This window comes from Ailuropoda melanoleuca, chromosome 9, assembly GCF_002007445.2.
Source record: "Ailuropoda melanoleuca isolate Jingjing chromosome 9, ASM200744v2, whole genome shotgun sequence".
Lineage (NCBI taxonomy): Eukaryota > Metazoa > Chordata > Mammalia > Carnivora > Ursidae > Ailuropoda > Ailuropoda melanoleuca.
In genome coordinates, this window is record NC_048226.1 from 41,311,374 (window position 1) to 41,333,186 (window position 21,813).

Below are 21,813 nucleotides of genomic sequence, written 5' to 3' on the forward strand. Positions count from 1 at the left end.
ATTTCTGGGCATTGATTTTGTATCCCGCCACATTACTGAATTGTTCTATAACTTCTAATAGTTTGGGAGTGCATTCTTTANCTTTCAAAAGTGATCTATAGTTTCTAGGATATAGGTCCTTTACGTCTCTGGTTAAGTTAATTCCAAGGTAACGCATGGTTTTTGGTGTTATTGTAAATGGGATGGATTCCCTAATTTCTCTTTCTTCAGTCTCGTTATTCGTGTATAGAAATGCAACTGATTTCTGGGCATTGATTTTGTATCCTGCCACCTTACTGAATTGTTCTATAACTTCTAATAGTTTGGGAGTGGATTCCTTTGGGTTTTCCATATAGAGTAATCGTGTCATCTGCGAAGAGAGACATTTGACTTCTTCTTTGCCGATTTGGATACCTTTGATCCCTTTTTGTTGTCTGATTGCNTTTTGTTGCCTGATTGCTGTTGCAAGGACTTCTAGTACTATGTTGAATAATAGTGGCGAGAGTGGGCATCCTTGTCGTGTTCCTGATCTTAAGGGAAAGGCTTCCAGCTTTTCCCCATTGAGAATAATATTTGCAGTAGGCTTTTCATAGATGGCCTTTATGAGATTGAGAAATGTACCCTCTATTCCTACAGTCTGAAGGGTTTTAATCATGAAAGGTTGCTGTATTTTGTCAAATGCTTTTTCTGCATCAATTGAGAGGATCATAAGGTTCCTGAGTCTTTTCTTGTTTACATGATGTGTCACATTGATTGATTTGCGAGTGTTGAACCATGCTTGCATCCCAGGTATGAATCCCACTTGGTCATGATGGATAATCCTTTTAATGTACTGTTGGATTCTATTAGCAAGGATCTTGTTGAGGATTTTGGCATCCATATTCATTAGAGAAATCGGTCTGTAATTCTCCTTTTTGAGGGGGTCTTTGCCTGGTTTGGGGATCAAGGTAATATTAGCCTCATAGAATGAGTTTGGTAGCTTTCCTTCTGTTTCTATTTTTTGAAATAGCTTTAGGAGAATAGGTATTACTTCTTCTTTGAATGTTTGGTAGAATTATCCAGGAAAACTATCCGGGCCTGGAGTTTTGTTATTTGGAAGGTTGTTTATCACTGACTCAATCTCTTCATAGTTAATTGTCCTGTTTAAGAAATCAATTTCTTCCTGTTTCAGTCTTGGTAGTTTATAGGTTTCCAGGAAGGCCTCCATCTCTTCCAGATTGCTTAGTTTATTGGCATAATAATCCTTCCAGTTATTCATAATAATCCTTGCAATTTCAATGGTGCTGGTCGTGACCTCTCCCTTTTCAGTCATAATTTTAATAATCTCAGTCCTTTCTCTTTGTTTTTGGACAAGTTTTGCCAGTGGTCTATCAATTTTATGGATTCTCTCAAAGAACCAGCTTCTAGTCCTGTTGATCTGCTCTACTGTGGTTCTNTCTGGTTTCTAATTCATTGATTTCTGCTCTAATCTTGGTCAACTGCTTCCTCGTGAGTGGATTAGGCCTGTCCCTCTGTTGCTGTTCCAGCTTCTTGCCGTTAGAATATAAAAACTGCATTTTAGATTTTTCTATTCTTTTGAGTGAGGCTTGGATGTTATGTATTTTCCCCTTAGGACTGCCTTTGCAGTATCCCATAGGTTTTGGACCGTTGTGTTTTCATTCTCGTTGGTCTCAATAAGTTGTTTAAATTTATTTTTGATTTCCTGGTTTATCAAGTCATTCCTGAGCAGGATGGTTCTTAGTCTACAAGTGTTTGAGTTTCTTCCAAATTTTTCCTTGTGGTTGAGTTCCAATTTCAGAGCATTGTGGTATGAGAATATGCAGGGGATAATTTCAGTCTTTTGGTATCAGTTGAGACCTGTTTTGTGTCCCAGATCATGGTCTATTCTTGAGAATGTTCCATGGGCATCTGAATAGAATGAGTATTCTTTGGTTCTGGGGTGTAGTGTTCTATATATATCTATGAGGTCCAACTCGTCGAGTATGGCATTCAAAGCCTTTGATTCTTTGCTTAGTTTTTGCCAGGGTGTTCTGTCTATTTCTGATAGTGGGGTGTTGAGGNGTTGGGTGTTGAGGTCCCCTACTATTAATGTATTTTTATCTATATGTCTCTTTATTCTGGTTAAGAGTTGGCTTGTGTATCTTGCTGCTTCCCTGTTGGCGGCATATATATTTATAATTGTCATATCCACTTGTTGAATACTTCCTTTAAGAATAATATAGTGCCCTTCTGCATCTCTAACTATAGTCTTTAGTTTAAAATCCAATCTATCTGATATGAGAATTGCTACCCCAGCTTTCTTTTGAGGTCTATTTGTGAAAGATGGTACTCCATCCCTTTACTCTCAGTCTGAATGCGCATCTTTGGGTTCAAAATGAGTCTCTTGTAGACAGCAAATGGATGGGTCATGTCTTTTTATCCAATCTGCAACCCTGTGGCGTTTTATGGGAGAGTTTAAGCCATTTAGATTGATAGAGNACATTGACACTGAGAACTGAGAGATAGAATTTTAATGATGCCATGTTGCCAGTAAAGTCTTTGTTTGTATCGGTTGTGACTTTCTGTTCTGTATTATTCTTGGGGCCTTTTTACCTTTATAGAACCCCCCTTAATATCTCCTGTAGGGCTGGTTTTGTGGTTACGAAATTGGTTAATGTCTGGCGATTCTGGAACGTCTTTATTTCTCCATCAATTCTGAATGACAGCCTTGCCGAATAAAGGATCCTTGGCTGCATGTTTTTCTCTGAAAGAGCTTTAAAAATGCTCCCCCCCAACCCTTTCTCTCATTCCAGGTCTGTGTAGACAGGTCTGACGTAATTCTGATACCTTTGCCTTGGTACGTGAGAAATTTCTTTGCCCTGGCCGCTTTCAATACTGTATCCTTGGATCTAATATTTGTGAATTGCACTATGACGTGACGTGGCGTAGGTTTGTCATGGTTGAGCTTGGCAGAGGTCCTCTCTGCCTCTTGGACACGAATGTTTGTTTCCCTCACTAGATTAGGGAAGTTTTCAGCTACAATTTGTTCAAATATCTCTTCTAGACCTCTGTTTTTCTCCACCCCCTCGGGGATGCCGATGATTCTGACATTGGATCGTTTCATTGAGTCAGTAATCTCCCGTAACCTACATTCGTGGGCATGGATTTTTATAAGTCCAGTTTCTATTTTCATTTTTTCTTCTACTAACCCATCCTCCAATTCACTAATACGTTCCTCTGCTTCGGTGACCCTGGCCGTCAGAGCCTCAAAGTTTTGCCTGCATTTGGCTAATAGAATTTTTAATTTCTGTCAGATTCGCTCTCATTTCTGTCCTTAGGGATTCTATATTCTCAGTAACATTTTCGTTAATACTTTTTTCAAACTACTCATCATTTTGACCACCTGTTACTCTGAATTCCATTTCTGATAATTTGGTTACATCCATATCCATAATTTCCACAGACTCACTGTCTTTTCTTTGCTGGGGGGGGGCCTTCTCCTTCTTGTCATTCTGATGAGGAGAGGTTGCGGGGTTGTCCAGAGCCCAAATTATTGACTGGGACCCAGGCCCTGCCCCTTGTTTTATAGGGATCTTAGTAATGTGGGCTTCTTCTTTAGATATTTTATTTATTTATTTAGTGGCAGAGAGCCAACCAGTGAGAGAGGGAACACAAGCAGGGGGAGTGCGAGAGGAAGAAGCAGGCTCCCAGGAGAGGAGCCTGATGAGGGACTCCTTTCCGGAATGCCGGGATCACGCCCTAAGCGATCCCTAAGCCGAAGAGAGGCGCTCAATGACTGCGCCACCCAGGCACCCCGGTTGTGGGCTTCTTTATTTTTCAGCCTGCCTTCTGGGCGAGGGGCCTGCCGGCGGGTACTCAGAAAACCCTGTTTGGGTAGAGTCTCCGTGTCCCCTGCGAGGGAGGATAGGGATGGGCACTCTGTAAGCCGGTATTTCCGGGCTTTTGTTCTCTGGCGGCTTTCCCTGGCAGTCTGCTGTGCCTCTTCTGAGAGTCAGAGCAGCAGCGGCCGGATCTTAGCCTCTGTCACAGAACAGAGGGATCACAGACCATTCTCCACTGATGTTCTGGCCACTTTAACTCTGTTACTGTTGGTGCTGCTCAACCCTGCTGCGTCCCGAGATGTGCGCCCCACACCTGGCATCCCAGCCCTCACTTCCAGGGCCGGCGCGTCTCTGTCCTTTCTGTTTCTAAGGCTGCCAGCTGCCCCGCGCGTGCTCCCGGAGCTCCTGGTCTCAGTCTGTTTCCAGTGAGCACACCAGAGCTCCGGAGTTCCGTGAGATGCCTGGTAGCGGGCACTCCCGGCTCACGGTCTCAGTCTGCTGTCTCCCGGGTGCCCGCTCCCCACCCCCCCCTGCAGGTGGCTACCACTTCCCGGCGCTGGAACACGGCGGCTCCCTCCCCCTTCCGTTTATCTTCCGATATCTGTGCGGGGTTTCACGGCTCCCCGCTTCGTACTTCAATAGTCAGCACTGGAGATGTTCATTTGTAGAGATCCAGATGTATCTTCCTGCGTCTCAGGCTGATTCTGTGGATGTTCAGGCTGGTCTGGTACCTATCCAGCTCGACTCAGGGGACTGGCTGAAAAAAGCCTAATATTTTTAACTCACCTTTATTCCTAAGCTTCACTCTCTCTAATCTCTCTTTTATTTCTTTGTTGTTATTTTATTATTATTATTATTATTTTCTTTTCCATACAGTCTCAGAATAATGACTGGGATTACTTGTGGGTCTAGAAACCATTTCATTCTTTTTAGTCCAGCTCTGGAATTTGAGCTTTTTAAACTGTGGAGAGTAAATGAAGTGTTACTATTTTAAAACATGTTTGTGGAAGGTGAGTTTAAGTAGGTGCTTAAATACTGGAATGAAATGCAAGCCTTTGATAAGTAAAAACATCCATTTCTTTTGAGTGTTTTCCTACTACAAGAGAATTCTTACTCTGCAAAAACAATAAACAGTGAACAAACTGTCACCAGAAAACAGCTTTCCCTGCCTTTCTTCTTTTGCTAGGAGCTGGAAGCAGCTGTTGTTGATCCTGCCGTAGTTCTTATTGATAAAAATGAGAAATGAGAATAGTTTGGGGGAAGGATGGACACTCATGAATTTCGAACAGGTGCACAATTAAAAGGAAAGACTTGTCCATTTTTCTCGGGAGTTCTCTTAGTTTGGTGTCTTTATTCATCATATGGTTCCTTCCCCTTTCAACAATAAAACTGAGCCCCACTCCGTGCCAGACACCCTGCTAGATGCTGGATAAAAGAAGAATGACAATGACAGTACTGTGCAATTTCACTAAGCGCTTAGTCTTTATCTCATTTATCTTTATTGCAGGTCTAAGTAGAAATACCCCATAATGTATATAGGAATCTGATACCTGGGATTATATGGTTTAAAATGAGTGGAATAGGTAGGTGAAAGCAGATTATATGTCTCTAGGTCCATGAGCACCATTCACATTATATGACACTTTCTCTGTCCTTGATGTGCTGATGGTCTCTTGGGGAACTCAAACTTGCAAACAAACTCTCACAATGGTGAGTAATTAGCCTCCTAGTAGAGGGGTGCCCCAAGGCCTGTGGTGGCAGATCAGGGAAACGCATTAGGGAACCTACTGAAGGGAAGAGGAGATTTCACAAGCGGAAATAATATTTCAGTAGTTCAATGGGTTCCAGTAGTTTAAGGAATTGACTCTTATGGATGATTTAAAGTTTGCTGGTGAGAGGGTGGGAAAGTGCCCACAGCCAGAAGGCCCACGGACAAAAGTGTGAGCTGTAAGAGGATTTGTAAGGGCATTTGGCATTTGAGGAACCTGAGCAGCGGTGTGTGGCTCAAAGAGGAGAAGTCTGTACAGCCAGAGTTGTGGCTACTTTCAGATACATTGTTTTATTATTTCTCATAACAAGCCTGAAAAGATTGTTTCTGGTATAGGGGATGAATGAAGGGAAGTAATGCACTTATAAACTGTCAGCATAAATTGAAGATAGATTGTAAAGACCCTTTTCTGCCACTCTGAGTTTTTTGCCTTTATTACTCCCTGGGAGGTGATAATGTGTACAAAGTTACTTGAAAATCTCAATATGATGGGCATATTGAAATCTATGCAAGCAAGTCATTTACTCTGTGGGAGATAGGAAACTCCAACTGAAAATCCCCTCATAAAGTAATAAGGAGTTCTAAAGTGTTTTTCATTTGAAAATATGTTGGTTTGAAATTTAAATGGAAGTGTGGTCCAGGGCATCTTGCATATCAAATTCTGTTACTCTACCGTGAGTGTAGACATGACCGAGGCCTCGGCTTGGATGCCTTCAGACCCCCTGTAATTAGTGCCATGTTTAATTCCTGTGGTGTATTCAGTGTGAAAAGTTTGATGTAATGTAGAAATACAACTTTGTGTGATCACTTCTAATTTGATAATGTGGTTGAATGAAAATTTTATTTGGCTTAAAATGCGTATAGAGTATAGTAATGGAATGTAGAATAAACATTTAACTATTCTTTCTAAGGTTAAAATAAGGGAAGAAATTTAGGCATTTCTTCTCAAAAGCAATTTGAAGATAATTATTTCTACTAGTGGCAGAGTTCCTAATCCTCTCGATCTCTTCTAAAGTTTTCCGTGGAATTAGATCCTTCCTTCTCTGGACCTTAGCTTTCTATTCTTGATAGAGGGCATTTCGTTCTAATTCGGTTTTGATTATGAAATTATTCTCAGGTTACAGGTGGGAGTATTTCTGCCAAAACGACTGAAGTATTTTTTTTTTAATTTCCTTAGATTTTCTGCTTTTCTGTAGAACAACAGAGAGCAAAGCAAGGCTGTAAAAGAAAGATATAGGGTAATTTTATTTAGTTTCTGCCTTAGAATCTCAGCACAGCAGCTACACACTTAGGTTAAAAAGCTATGTGAATTACCCTTTTAGGTCAAACTAAATTCCAGCATTTCACTAAGTCAGAGAATGAGTTCATACATTTTCATTTCACTTGATTTGTTTGTTAGTTGCTCTACTGGTTCATTATTTTCATTTATTAATTCAGTAAATAGTTACTGAATGTCCTCACTTTGTTAGAAATTGAGCACAACAACAAAATGGTGTTTTGCTATTTTCATAATCAAGAATTGGACAGTTTTTCCCTACTTTGGCTATTTTACAGTTACCTGTAAAACACTCTTTTCCATCTATTTGAATGAGGCACATGGCATAGAGTTACTTAAGGAAATGTCTAACACATGTTATTGATTAAATTAGTAAGTTGAACCATATGGAATTGCCATATTCAACCCCTTTAACCAAGTAAAGCAATAAGTTCCTATAGATCAACATAATAAATGAATATTTTCATTATAAAATTAAATATTTTAAATATTTAATCCTTTTTCTAATAAAATTTTCCAGAGTAGCTTTTACTCTCAGTGAAACTAGGTAACACACAGCAATTACATTATGTATTCACATGCCTTTGATGGTTATTAAAAACATACATTCATTGTTCTTGGTCAATAACTTAAAAATTATGCCTTTTGATCAATAAAGCAAGAACTCATGGCAACATTTATGTCTGTGTTATGCACTAATATTGACTGTGCTTCTTCATTTCAGAAAATTCTGAGCCCTTGAAAAATTCAATACACTTTTGAAAATATAAGTATTTTTGCTTTTGTTGTTCACCTAGTACAAGTGATTTTTCAATGTGCAGAATGTACAGCTTGGCGTCTGTATAGTTCATGGAGTTTGTATATATCCAAAAATACAAAGAGGTGAATGTCTGTGATTAGGTTCTCAGAGGCTCCACTTGAAAAAAACTGTGGCCCAAGAATAGCCATTCACAGGGTAAACATACCTTCAGTGTGGGTCAATCAAAAATCTAGCCAATTGCAGAGTAAGAATCCTGGTGAAAATCAGTGTATGTGGAAACTGTAAATACATTCCCTATTTCAAAGAAATATAAGAATTTATAAACTGGACATGTTTATAACTCATGAAGTTTAATAGATAAATCCAAGAGATCCAAATTTGCTTGTTGTTACAATCAGACATCAGTACTCTTTCCCCATGTGCATTTCACCTTAATATTTAAATTGATGAGTTCATTTTTAAAAATTTAGTATTAATAATGTATTTCATTGCTAACACAAACTGAAAATTTGGACTTCGAGTTTCCTTTAGGAAATATCATGCAACAAACACAAACTGTGTTCCATCAAGAAAAAAAATATCAATAACTAAAGCCTTATTTTTCCCCCCTTGGGTTTTAAAAAACAATTTAATGCTTGTAAAATAAAGCCACAATACTAATTAAGAAAAACTTAATTTTTAAAAACATTTTTTGGTGTTTAATGTTTTCTATAAAGCCTATTTGCTAAAGCATTTGTGCTCATTAGTAGAGCTCAAATTCCTATTTTGCACATGGTTTGAGTTTGGTGAAAGGATGAAATAAGAGCAACCATAAACACTTAATGAATTGGTTTTATTTACCTGTGACATTTTCAAAAATCGTCTTTATGTCCTTCTGGGTTACAGACAGTGAGACACAGCTCCGAAGAGACATGGTTTTCTGCCAAAGTCTTGTGGCCACCGTGTGTGCCTTCTCCGAGCAGCTCATGGCAGCCTTAAACCAGATGTTTGACAACAGCAAAGACAACGAGATGGACACGGGGGAAGCCAGCAGAAGGTGGCTGGATCAGATCGCAAACGCAGGTGTTCTTTTTCACTTTCAGTCACTCCTGTCACCAAACCTGGTAAGGAATCACAATGTCTCCCCCTGGAACATACATTGTACCATATTCCCAAATAAGAAGTGGCTATTCATATGGGTCAGCAGTCAGCTACTTGAAAAGATGTATTTTGCTGTGAGTAAATACGGTTTTGGTACGTAGATAGAAGGTATTCCTGCTTTCCTGATTTTTATTTATTCTCTGGCTGCTAAAAGCTGAGAAAGCCTCCATCTGTTACTAATTCCTGTATCCCTAAGCACTGACTGAGAAAGATTATCAGAGGGAAGAGGGTCATTCTGCTGTGGCTCCTTATTTCCAGTCCAGAAGAAACAGCCTGCCATGCAACCCAAGCTCCCACTGAGGCTGACATTCGGGAGCTTGCTTGATAGACAAGATCTGACAACTTGAATGCCATGTTCAACCATTTTATTTCCTTTCTTTGTATGTGTGTTGGTCCTGTTCAATCTAAGAATATTCCATTTACACCTCCATTTCCCACAGTGCATATGAAGAAAGGATCTCAAAATATTTGATAAATAAAAGTGGTTTTTTAACATATCCTTTCTGTAGTTCTGATAGTTGTCATGATGTTTAAAAGCAAATACTTTCACTCTTATATATAGATTTAAAGTGCTCATTAAATAGAATCGTGATTTTAAGCATGAGATGCTGTGTCACCCGTTAAATTACACATAGAAAATGTGGCTACCAAGTAACAGTTGAGTTTTTAAACAGATGTGTGTGACTTTATGTATCAAAATGCTTTTCTGCAATGATAATGAGGATAGGGAGGTCATTGCAGTATTGCACAGTCATAAAAGGTTCTGAAATGATAAGGTAAGGAAGTCCACCTCAGTGTACTTCAGAGAAACAGACTTTTTTTTTTTAAGATTTTATTTATTTATTTGGCAGAGAGAGCACAAGTTAGGGGAGCAGCAGGCAGAGGGAGGATAAGCAGGCTCTCCGCTGAGCGGAGAGGCCGACAACGTGGGGCTCTCTCCCAGAACCCTGGGATCATGACCTGAGCCGATGGCAGATGCTTAACTGAGCCACCCAGGCGCCCCTGAAACAGATTCTTTTAAGAAGACTCTATGCACCCCATGTGGGTGATCAATTTCTTATTTGGTTGCTAATAAAACTAAGAAAGGTTTAACTAATGAAAATTTTGAAATAAGGCACTTTTGGAAATGTTTAAAAATTTTTAAAAATATTAATTAATCATTTCTTATCACATAGAAATTACATAAGATAGGAAGGCCACTTCCTAATACAGGGGAGCATGAAGTGTCTGTTGACTGAGTGAGTGAATGAGGCTTCATTCCTATTTAAACTGCCATTGTTTAATCAAGTGCTGGTACTTTTATTTTAGATTTAATTTTGTTTGAAATCCCAAGGAATGGGAGAAAATATTTATAGTTTATATAAATGATAAGTGGTTTATATCCAGACTCTAGAAGGAATTCTTAAAACCTAAAACAATAAAAAAATTCAATTAAAAAGCACACAAAGGATTTGAATAGGCGTTTCTCCAAAGAACATATAAAATGGCGAAAAGGCATATGAAAAGATGACCGACCACATCATTAGCCATTGGGGAAATGCAACTCAAAACTGCAGTGAGATACCGTGACACTTGTGAAGTGGATGGCTATAAGCCAAAAGACAATCACAAGTGGTGGTAAGGAGAAACAGTAACCCTCATACATTTCTGGTGGGAAAGTAAAATAGAACAGCCTTTTTCTTTTAATTTCATATATGTATTTTTTAAATATGAGTATAGTTGACACACAATGTTACATTAGTTTCAGGTGTACAACATGGTAATTCAGCTTCTCTATATGTTTTCTTATGCCCAGCACAAGTGTAGCTGCCATCTGTCACCGTACAACACAGTTACAATATCATTAACTATATTCCCTATGCTGTGCTTTTTATGTATTTATTTTTCCTTATGCTCTGCCTTTTATTCCCATGACTTACTCATTCCACAACTGGAAGCCTGCATCTCCCACTTACCTTTATCCGTTTTGCCCATCCTTCCCTTTGGCAACCGTCAGTTTGTTGTGGTATTTATAGGTCTGATTCTATCTTTTGTTTATTCATTTGTTTTGTTCTTTGGATTCCATATCTGAGTGAAATCATATGGTATTTGTCTTTCTCTGTCTGACTTATTTCACCTAGCATTATACCCTCTAGGTCCATCCATGTTGTCACAAATGGCAAGATCTCATCTTTTTTATGGCTGAGTAGTATTCCAGTGCACACATGTATGGTGTGTGTGTGTGTGTTAGTGTGTTGTACATCACATCTTCCTTATTCATTTGTCTATTTATGGACACCGAAATCAGTGCAGCCGTTTTGGAAAACAGTGTGGTCCTTCTTCAAAATGTTAAACATAGAATTTCCATATTACCCAGAAATTCTACTACTATGTAATATCCAAGAGAATTGAAAACTTATGCACAAAAACTTGTACACAAATATTCTTTGCAAGAGTATTCATAATAGCTTAAAAGTAGAAACAGCCCAAATGTCCATGAGTTGCTAATTGGATAAATGAGTTGTGATATAGCCATACAATAGAATATTATTCAGCCATAAAAGGAGAATGGAATACTGACACATGCTGCCACATGGACAGACCTTGAAAACTTTATGCTGAGTGAAGTAAGCCAGTTGCAAAAGACCGCATATTATCTGGGTCCTTTATTATGTTATATGTGAAATAGGCAAATTTCAGAGACTGTAAGTAGACTAATGGTTACCTGGGCCTAAGGACTGGGAAAAGCGATAGAGGGAGTGAATGCTAATCATATTGAGTTTCTCTGTAGGGTGGTGCAAATATTCTAAAATTAGATTATGGTAATAATTGCACAACTCTGTGAGTATACTAAAAACCCCTAACCTATACACTCTAAATAGTTAATTTTATAGTATGTAAGTTATATCTTAAGAAACTGTTTTTTTCTTAGTCTTTTGGAACCCTTAACTTCATTTTAAGAATTGATTTAAAAAATCCAAAATTTGCTTTAAAAAAAAATAAAAGAAATCTGTATTTTTTTCTGCCTCTGGTAACAAACGCATTAAAGCCTCCTAGGAATGTGGAAGGTTCTCTGAGAGCTGCAGGCACTGGCAGTGTGTGTCCCTGAGCTCTGAGCACAATCCACGGTCACTTGGGTATCACTTTAGCCACGTCTGCTGAAGCATCACGGCTTGCACTAGAGCAATCATAGGGCCACCTGTCTGGGACATTTCTTCCTTGTATGTATTATTAATTGGGAAAATGCTGATTCTTCAGCCATGTCCTTCCAATTCTAGGTTCATGGCATGCTCTTGCTACTTCAAAGCACTTTAAAAAAAAGGTGGCTACATTTATCCAGCACTTACTGTGTACCATACACTGCATTAAATACCAAACCAAGGTCCAAAGGTGATGATTCTCTTAACTTTTTGGTTTCCATGCTTTCAATCTCTGGGATCTGGGGTTGCCTTAGTGATTCTTTTTCACACAGTGGACATTCTTTACCATCTCCTTCACCCTCTATTCATGCTGCCCGAAAAATATGGCTATAAGCTTACAGCAACTTTCAAAAATGTATATAAAGTGGGGTGCCTGGGGGCTCAGTCAGTTAAGCATCCAACTCTTGCTCTCAGCTGAGGTCTGAATGTCAGGGTCATGAGTCCAAGCCCTGTATTGGACTCCATGCTGGGGTTGGAGCCTACTTAAAAGAATGTGCATAAAGCTTGTTAAAATTATTATTTAAAAAGGATCATTGATATTCTTAAGGAAACAAATGTTACATTTAAAAGATAAGCTGTGTACGATAAGACTAATTATTCTTTCATCATGGACAAAACTGCTAATAGGAAGGCCAGAATGTAGTACTAGAAAGATAATATTGCTGAGACATGCACTGAGCTTGTTACCACGTCTAGGCCTTACTTGCCTCAGCTGTAAAATAATATGCCGTTAGAATGAAAGGAGTGATTAAAGCAAATCAGATTGCATAGTCACAGGATTTTAGATTAAGGCCCTATAAAGGCAAGTAAGATAAAAACGATTCTTGTCCCCAAGATCTTTGGAAGAAAAATCATTGCCTATGTGCAAAGTGCTTTTATTGTAAAACAGGATGCCAACTATGTGCCGTAGCTTTTCAATAAAACAGTATTCTTGCCTTTCAGCTGTTACATTTTTAAGAATTAGAGAAGTTTAGAGGCAGGTAGATGCTTATCGTATACACATTTATTTGCAAATGTTAAAAATCAATATGGTTTGAATCTAGCTACAAAATAGACTGAAAAGTTGTGTAGAACCGGTTAGATAATCTAGAAAAGGAAAAATCTAAAACTATAAAAAAGACTTGTAACGTTGAGGGATTTGTTAAGTTCATTTTAGGCAGTAAATTCTTAGATAAGTGTTGATAATTTTGTTTGCATGTTAATAAAACACAAGTGAAGCTATTTAAGGTCTGGTGATGTGATGTTATGTGTTCTGCCCTATACAATCCTATCATATCATGATATGATATGTTTCCTTTCCTTTTAGACAGATGAACAAGCCATGCTGGAAGATACACTGGTTGCACTATTTGATTTGGAAAAAGTTTCTTTTTACTTTAAACCATCAGAAGAGGAACCACTGGTTGCAAGTAAGTAGTTAAATGGTTCGTAGGTGTTTCATAGAATTTTTTTTTGCATCAAACAACAACATATGGCATAACTTTGATATTAATATATTTGATATTAATATATTAATATATTTGATCTACAGTTCAATAAAAAATATACAGTTCAATACAAAAGATACAATTCAATACAAAATATTATATTTAGGGTAAAAAAATAATAATCAACTGCGGAAGTGATAGAAAATATGCATAATTTAAATCTATAGATAATTCTGAACTTTTGTTTTTGTCTATTAGTTTGGCCTCCAAAACTTTTTTTTAAAAGATTTTATTTATTTATTTGGCAGAGAGAGAGACAGTGAGAGAGGGAACACAATCAGGGGAGTGGGAGAGGGAGAAGCAGGCTTCCTGCCAAGTGGGGAGCCAAGATGTGGGGCTTGATCTCAGAACACCAGAATCACAACCCAAGCCAAAGGTAGATGCTTTAACGACTGAGCCACCCAGGCGCCCCTGGCCTCCAAAACTTTTCTTGAGTGTGTGCATCAAAATTTTGTGCTAGTCAAGATGTTTTTTTCTGTTACTGTGATAAAATATACATACCATAAAGTTTACCATTCGGCCAATATTCAGTGTACAATTCAGTGGTATTAAGTACCTTCACAATGTTGAACAACCATTTCCACCACTCATTTCCAGAACTTTTTCATTCTATGGAACAGAAACTCCATACTCAATATACAATAACTCCCCATCCTTCCTCCTGCAGTCCATAGTAGCTTCCATTCTACCTTCTGTCTCTATGTAGGTGCCTAGAGTACTCTACATAAGTGGGATCATAGAATATTTGTCCTTTCTGCTGCTTTTTTCATGTCAATTTTTTTTAGTAAAAGGACTGCCCTAATATTTCTGGCTACAATGGATAAACTGTATGGCCACCAAAACTTTTATGCAAATATATAATAATTATATAGCAAAACTGACTGAATTGAGTTTTCCTTCCTTATTTCAGTTGATCCTGTAGAGAATGTTTTATCAGGCAATGAATACAAGTATTCAAGGTCAAGAAGATAGAAAAGAAACCTAAGTTATGCTCACATTGTGTAAAATTTAGATCTAAACCAATCAAGAAAGATGTAATTATTTGATTTGGCAGTAATGGATAAAAGTTATAATTCAGAAGGTATAAACATATATTCTACATTTTTCTTAGCTTAACAATGGAAATTGACAATCATTACATCTGAGTGTCAAATTTTAACGTGTATAAATATAATTATATTAACTGTCTTGATTCATTTATTCATCCTGTACTGTTTCCAAGATGGCAAAACCTTTCCTGTCCTGTTTTCTGTCATATCTCCAGCACCAAGAGAGTGCCTGGAATGAAAAAGGCAATATTTTTTTGAAGGAAATGAATGAACAAATAGCAATTAAGTGTATACAGTCGGTAAGCAAAATGGTTTTATGATTATAAAAATAGAAGGAAAAACAAACTTGGTGTGAAGAATAAAGAAAGAATTTCAACACAACATAGTTGTAACTAATGTTGCAAATAAGTTACTTCATGAATGGAATTGAAGGATTGAAAAGTATCCCTTCAATTTTGCAGTTTGCCATCCTTAAACCTAACAAATGGAATATTTTAGAAGCATACATTCAGAGAAATAACAATATCTAGACTTTAATCTCTATATCTTTGCTGCAAGTTATCATCATTTATCTACTATTTCAACATTATCATGAATAGATTTAAAATGTATCTATCAGCCCCAAAAATCTTTAGCAGTTTGTTATATTTCTGTTTCTTGTTTTTTCGTAAGGGTGAGGGTCCTATGTATTACGTAAGTTAGAAGATGTGAGCTTCTTCAGGGCTGGGAAAGGTTCTTACTTATTTTCATATTTCTAATGTGTAGAATATAAATAGGGACAACCCAGTAAATATTCATTTAAATCATCAAATAATCATTTAATCTGACTTGAGAATGATAAGCATTCATTCATCAAAAATTTCTTAAATGCCTACTTATGGCCAAGCGCAAATCTAGGTGTTGGATATGGTAGACTACTAAGCAAACATATCCCTCTTAGAGCTGATATTCAAGTTGGGAGAGATAAATAATAAGCAGCATAAATAGCTTAATTTAGTCATAAACTTAGAAGACAATGATATGAATGTACGAGAGGAAATAGAAGAGAACAAAGGATAGCAATGCAAGCGCCGGTGAGAGGTTGCAAATATTTAACAACCTAGGAAAGCCTTACCAAAAAGGAGAGCAAAGACCCGAAGGGGTGGAGGGGTATTTGGAAGAGGGTGTTCCAGCCTCTGAGGTGGGTACAGGTGTGGCATGCCCTCAGGATAGCATGGAGGCTTGGGTGACTGGAGCAGCATGGGTGAGGTGAAAGAGCAGGGGATGAGAACAGAGAGGAGACCAGACCATTGAAAGAACTTCGTCTTTCTAATTAAGCCATGGAGCAGAGGAATGCCATGATCTGGCTTACACACTGAAGGCTGCCTCTGACTGCTGTGTTGAATAGAGCATCACTGGGGTCAAGGACAGAAGCAGAGTGACCAGTTAGATGCTAATTCAGTGACCCAGGTTGAAAGATGATGATGACTTGAGCTTGAGGGTAGCTGTGGGGCTGGTAAAAGTTGATTCTGTATTATTGAATTATGAAGGTAGAGAGAAGAGAATTTTATTAAAGTTTCATCTTCAGTGACAAATGAGAGGGAATGAGAACATGAATTACAATGTTAAGGATTTAGGTTATATACATGGGAGAATTTGGTAAAGGGGATTAATAGATAAGGAGAATATTATTTGAACAAGTTGTATGGTCTTCTGTGGGCATGTATAAAATAGCACATATTTTCATTTAATAATGTAGGCATAATTTTGCCGAAGGCAGAGAAACTCTATTTTCACAGTATAACCTGTTTTTCCTTTTAAATTTTGCTTCAGGAGCCATAAGCTCACTGGAGTACTGTTTTCCATTGTTCAAATATGACATTCCTGGTGAATGGTCTCTTGAACAAGCAGGCAAGGGACCCGTGTTATAAGCTTGATAAAATATTTACTTATTGCATAGCTACCATGAGAGATTTAACTTCGGCACATTGAAATATACAATAAATATTAAAGATTAAATAATTAAGACCGTGCAAGTAACATTAGTATGTAAATGCACATATATCTGCGACACACATAAAAATTCGTATATATTTTTTTAAGTGTTTCCCTGAAGGATAACCTCAACTTCTGTGAAAACAGATCCCTAGTGAAAGGTCACTTCCAATGCTACACTATTAGATATTCCAAGCAAGTTACTAATAGCGATGACAGGAGTATAGTTACCCTTTCAAGTTGATTCAGGAAAGAAGAGAATTTTTAAATACCCAAGTGTCATCACATCCTATTTAAGTGGTGTAAGGAAACTAGAGCTTTATTATTAATTGCATGTGATTTGATCTTTCTGTAAGCTTAGAAGCAAAGGAGTCAGATAGACAAATTAATTTGCATCACTGTAGTAAAGACTCCTTTGGCTGCGTGTCTTTGAGGGAAGGACTGAGTACAGAGCAGTGGGAAGCATGAAGATATAAAGAGAATTGGTATTGAAGATAAGAAACTTGAGTTCCAACCCTGTGCCGCTCTCATGCACAAACATGGGAGTACTAGCTTTCCCTGACTCATGGGGCTTAAATAAGATAATGTATTCGAAAGTCTCTAGCATTATGTGAGGCTTATGGTAGTATTCAGTAAATACTTGACTCCATCCTCCTCATTTTATTACTCTGTATTATTTTTAAAAAGTTGTATTTAGCATTTCTCATCGTCATATTTTTGCATTAAAGAATAATGAGATTCTGAAGAAATACGGCATGCCAATCAAGTAGTACTCAGATGTCTGGGTTGAACACATTCTATTTTCCTTAAAGAAATAATTATTAAGTATATACACCATACCAAATGCTGAACTAAGTTCTGGAGGTATATAGTAGTGACTAAATAAAGACCCTGTTGTTGCCACTTAAAACTAGTGAGAGATACAAAGTGGGCAATGTAACCCATTACAGTATAGGGAAAGTACAAGATCCTTCCCGTGCCATATTGTGTAATTAGTGAAGGGGGAATAAGTGAGCTAAATGATTAGGTTGTATAAAACTAAATACATTTTATGGAAAATCTTCATGTTTTTGGAGAATAATATAATGATAACAGATCTCCCCCCCCCCCGCTTTTGTGGTGATACAGGTAATTTTACTATAATGATTAGGGGAATGAATTTTTTGCACATTTTGGGCCAGGCATTGCACTTGGAACTGCAGATGCCATGGTGAATAGGACAGACATTTCCCTATCTTCATGAAGCTCACAACCTACTTGGGAGAGAACAAAGAAGGAATCAATGACAAAGATGATTAGGGCTGTGATAAATTCTATGCAGGAAATAAGCAATACATAATGAATGAGGGTAAGGTGGCCTTTTAAGGATTCAGTAGGGAAGGGCTCTCAGCCGAAGTAGCTTTTAAGCTGAAATCCAAAGGGCCAGCAAGAACCAACCCTGCAGAGGGGCAAGCAAGAGCAATTTAGGCAAAGGGAACTAACAACTTCTTAGAGACTTATTTTCAAACTCATTCTGTGATGGAGAGCCATGCTTGCAGGGATGGGATGCCACTGTTGAAAATCCTCTCTAGAATGAATCTCTCTGGAGGGTGGAACCAGAGACCTTTTCTTCATGCAATAATATTTTGAAACCTTTAATCATTACACAGTCCTAATCATCAAGTTTGTTTTTCATGGTAGATAAATTTCCACAAATAAAAGTCAACAATTTCCACGTTAAAATGCACTTTTATAGGCATACCAATTACTTTGAGAGAAAGTCTTCATTCTTTCACTCTTAGTTTTAACTTTCATTTTAAATTTAAGGTACTTGATAATGTTCAGTCATTTTCAGTTTCTTAGTTCCTGATAGAGCAACTTTATTTGTTCTTTGTTAGTTCGATAATATGGAATTCCAACTGCTACATTATTATTTTCCTTTCAAAAACATTATCCATTTGATAACAGAGATTGGCCATATTGGTGCCAAAAAGTAAAGGAATGGAATTTTAAAAAATTGAAATATAAATGAAAGATATTGCATGAAAAAGGGAACTAGAAGATACAAAAAGTTATGTACACATCAGGATTTTCTTTAGTGTCCATGCATCCTTTCTCTTTAGTATAGAGCCAGGGATAAAAAGGATTTTCCCAATCATTAAAATCCAGTTAATTCCCAAGTCTTCAACTGAGAGAAGTGTTCTCTTTCCTAAACCAAAACTTTTCTACCTCCCTTAAAAATATAGAAACAAAAATAAAATAGCATTATTACATGGCACAAAAGAGACTTGTAGATGTTAATACCATACCTCTGCTATTGATATGCATAATTAGATACATTTAATAATAAACCTGGACTCTCTGTTCATTAATGGTATTTAACCTTGAACTTTGCTTTTACAAATAATTTATTTAAGAAACAGGTTAGAACTAACAATTATTGAGTCAAGAACACGTATTAAATGTCTACTATATTTTTGCCTTAATTTTTAACTGGTTAATATAGACCATTCTAGCTTTTTAGGAAGATATTACATTCTTTTTTAATGAACTGGAAATTATTTGTCATGGATAAGTGACATAAAATAAAAAGGATTTATGATAGCACTGTCGAATTCTCCTACAGCATTGTAGCTTTTCAGGTTGGTTGTTTTCTGGGGTTTGGGGTGGTTTTTTTTCTTATTTTTTGTTTTTGAGTAATTAAATTTAGAATCTTTGTGGAAACCAAAAGAATTTGGACAGATAATTTCTAACAACTGTAGGGCATCCACAGAGGTAATACACTTTTGATCTGGTGCTCAGAGAACGGAACTTGCAAAACCCATGCTAATTTTGATAATGGTTGCTATGTACCCAATTTCTTGTACACTACTTGGGAATTGTACCCCAAGGACTCATTTTGACTAAAATATGAATGAGGCAGATGCCCTGGGAGATTCTGATTCCAAACCATGTGTAACTAAACTTCTCATTTAGTTAAGTGAGACATCTGGCGTGTCAAAGTATAACGAAGTTTCCAATGGTAGATTTTTATATACAGTACAGTAATAAATCTCTTGCTTAAGCTAATAAGAATCTGATTTAATACTCTTTCACTGAATAGCAAGTTTGCCTAACCTGAACTTGACATATGTAGGTACTTTTAATATATTAGTTTCTCATGATTTTCAAGATTTTTTAAAAAGTTAACAAATATATAACATATCCTGATTTTTGGAAGTAATGTAACATTAAATGTCATTTTAGATGTTCCTCTTACATATCAAGCGGAGGGAAGCCGGCAGGCTCTGAAAGTTTACTTCTACATTGATAGTTACCATTTTGAACAACTGCCTCAACGTTTGAAAAATGGAGGAGGGTTTAAAATTCATCCTGTTCTTTTTGCTCAAGGTAAACTTCTTTCTTTTTATATGTGTACTTAAATTATTTTATCTGTATTGATTTTTTGAAATATATGTAATTGTTACCATCATTGGGATTTTTTTCTATTAATTCAAAAATTCCTTCATAGTACCTAGGTAATATACTTACTTCTGGGAATGTTTATTAAGGAAACAATAAGATAAGGTTTAAATGTTTATTAAGTAGGACTGTAACTATTTATAATGGGGAAACAAGACATGAGTGGTTGAAATAGTAAAGATAAATTAATCTGGCTTAAATAAATTATGGGAGAGTCATTAAAATTGTGTGGTTAAAGATATTTTATGAGATAGAAAAAATTTGGCAATATATACATGCAGGTTACAAAAAAGAATTTATATCGTAGATTATGTAATCCAGGTACGTATATACTTAAATGTACATAAAGTGTTTTTGGTATCGTTGGGCGATTAAATTGAGGATGATTTTTTTTTTTTTATTCTTTGAATTCTTCTGCATTATGTCATTTCTGGTTAGTAAAAATAGATTCCTTTTATAAATAAAATTTTTTTTGTTTTGGCAAATTAACAATGCGTTTTAATGCAATAGAAGAAATTGAGTTTTTTTAAATAATTTTAATTTTTTTAATAAAAATATTTTTAATAATTTAATAATAATTTTATTATATTATTATTATATTTGTTATATTATGTTAGTCACCATACATCCCTGGTTTTTGATGTAAAGTTCCATGATTCATTACTTGCATATAACACCCAGTGCACCATGCAATACGTGCCCTCCTTACTACCCATCACCAGCCTTTAACATGAGGAGGAAGATTCTTGTGGTGAACTGGTTTCCAAGGGAAGGTCCTGGATCTTTTTTATTTCTGGGGTCACAAATGCACCCTCAGGCTGATCAGAAGTCCAGATTATTCTAGTGTAGTTTCTTCTGGCGTATGATTTCTTTTTCTTTTCTTTTCTTTTTTTTTTTTTTTAACTCATGCTGTGGTCACAAGATTATATCCATTTCTCTGAGCAATTCCACAGAGCATTTCATATTTTCTTCTGTGGAGTTTTCAAGAACTACCTTGGTTTTGCTGTGGAATTTTTATATTCTCATAAAAAAATGAGAAGAGTAGAGGAATAAAATCAATCTCTGTAACTGAAGAAGAGACAGGTGTATGAAATCAAAATCCACTTGCAAGTGAAAATTCTTGTACCATATGCATATTATTGTAATTCTAAAAGATAGATTTCTCCTCCTTCGATTGCCATGGTTTAAAAACAATGACTACCTCAGACAGATACTTGGTAAGAATACATTTCACCAGAGGAAAATGTCAGGTACAGAGTAGATCTTAGGAGTTATTAGAAGTTATTTTCATTTTTCTTTGGAGGACTGTGGTAGGGTCCATATAGGTAATACAAGATTCTGTAAAGGAATCGGGGGTGGGGGGAAGGAAACATCAAAAATAGAGCTTGGGAGCTATGTTAGGAGAACAGTTTAGCCCAAAATATGTTTAAAGCCATTACACAGATAGATAGTTTTAGAAGACAGAGGAGGATGCTGGTCTGGAATGTTAACTTTTATAGGGTTTAAGCAGAGTTGACAGTTATTAAAGATTCTTCACTTCCTCTCCTTTATTCCCCTTTATAAAAATTCTGTCTTTGAAATCATGACTGAGATGACAGATGGCATTTTGCATCTTTTCAAAAAAAATTATTACATTTGTGACACATCAGCCATAAATAGCTGAATATTCATACCCAGCAGCAAATGTTCATAGGAAAAGGAAGAGTATTTTCCAAGTAACCTCTATTTTATAATTTGCCTAAAGCTAATTAAAAAAAAATTCCTAACTATATATTATTTTAGTGAATACAATATCGCTCTCTAAAATGTAAAGAAAAACTGTAGCTAACATTAGGTTTTAATATTCACACAGCAATAAAATGTGAGAAAGCCACAGTGGAAAGACTTCTGCCTTTGAGGTCACAGAGAGGGAGAGAAGACTGGGAAGCAGCTTGTCTCA

The 21,813-nt window shown here is 36.7% G+C and overlaps 1 protein-coding gene across 2 annotated transcripts in view; it reads left to right on the forward strand.

Moving 5' to 3' along the window:
- Nucleotides 1-21,813, forward strand: part of PREX2 (phosphatidylinositol-3,4,5-trisphosphate dependent Rac exchange factor 2) — a 299,061-nt gene that overhangs the window by 203,192 nt on the left and 74,056 nt on the right. For both annotated transcript variants that reach the window (XM_034668152.1, XM_002925213.4), the window contains 3 exons: nucleotides 8,490-8,707; nucleotides 13,230-13,332; nucleotides 19,659-19,802. In XM_034668152.1, coding sequence (XP_034524043.1) covers nucleotides 8,490-8,707; nucleotides 13,230-13,332; nucleotides 19,659-19,802 — 465 coding nt within the window. The remainder of the gene's footprint in view (nucleotides 1-8,489; nucleotides 8,708-13,229; nucleotides 13,333-19,658; nucleotides 19,803-21,813) is intronic.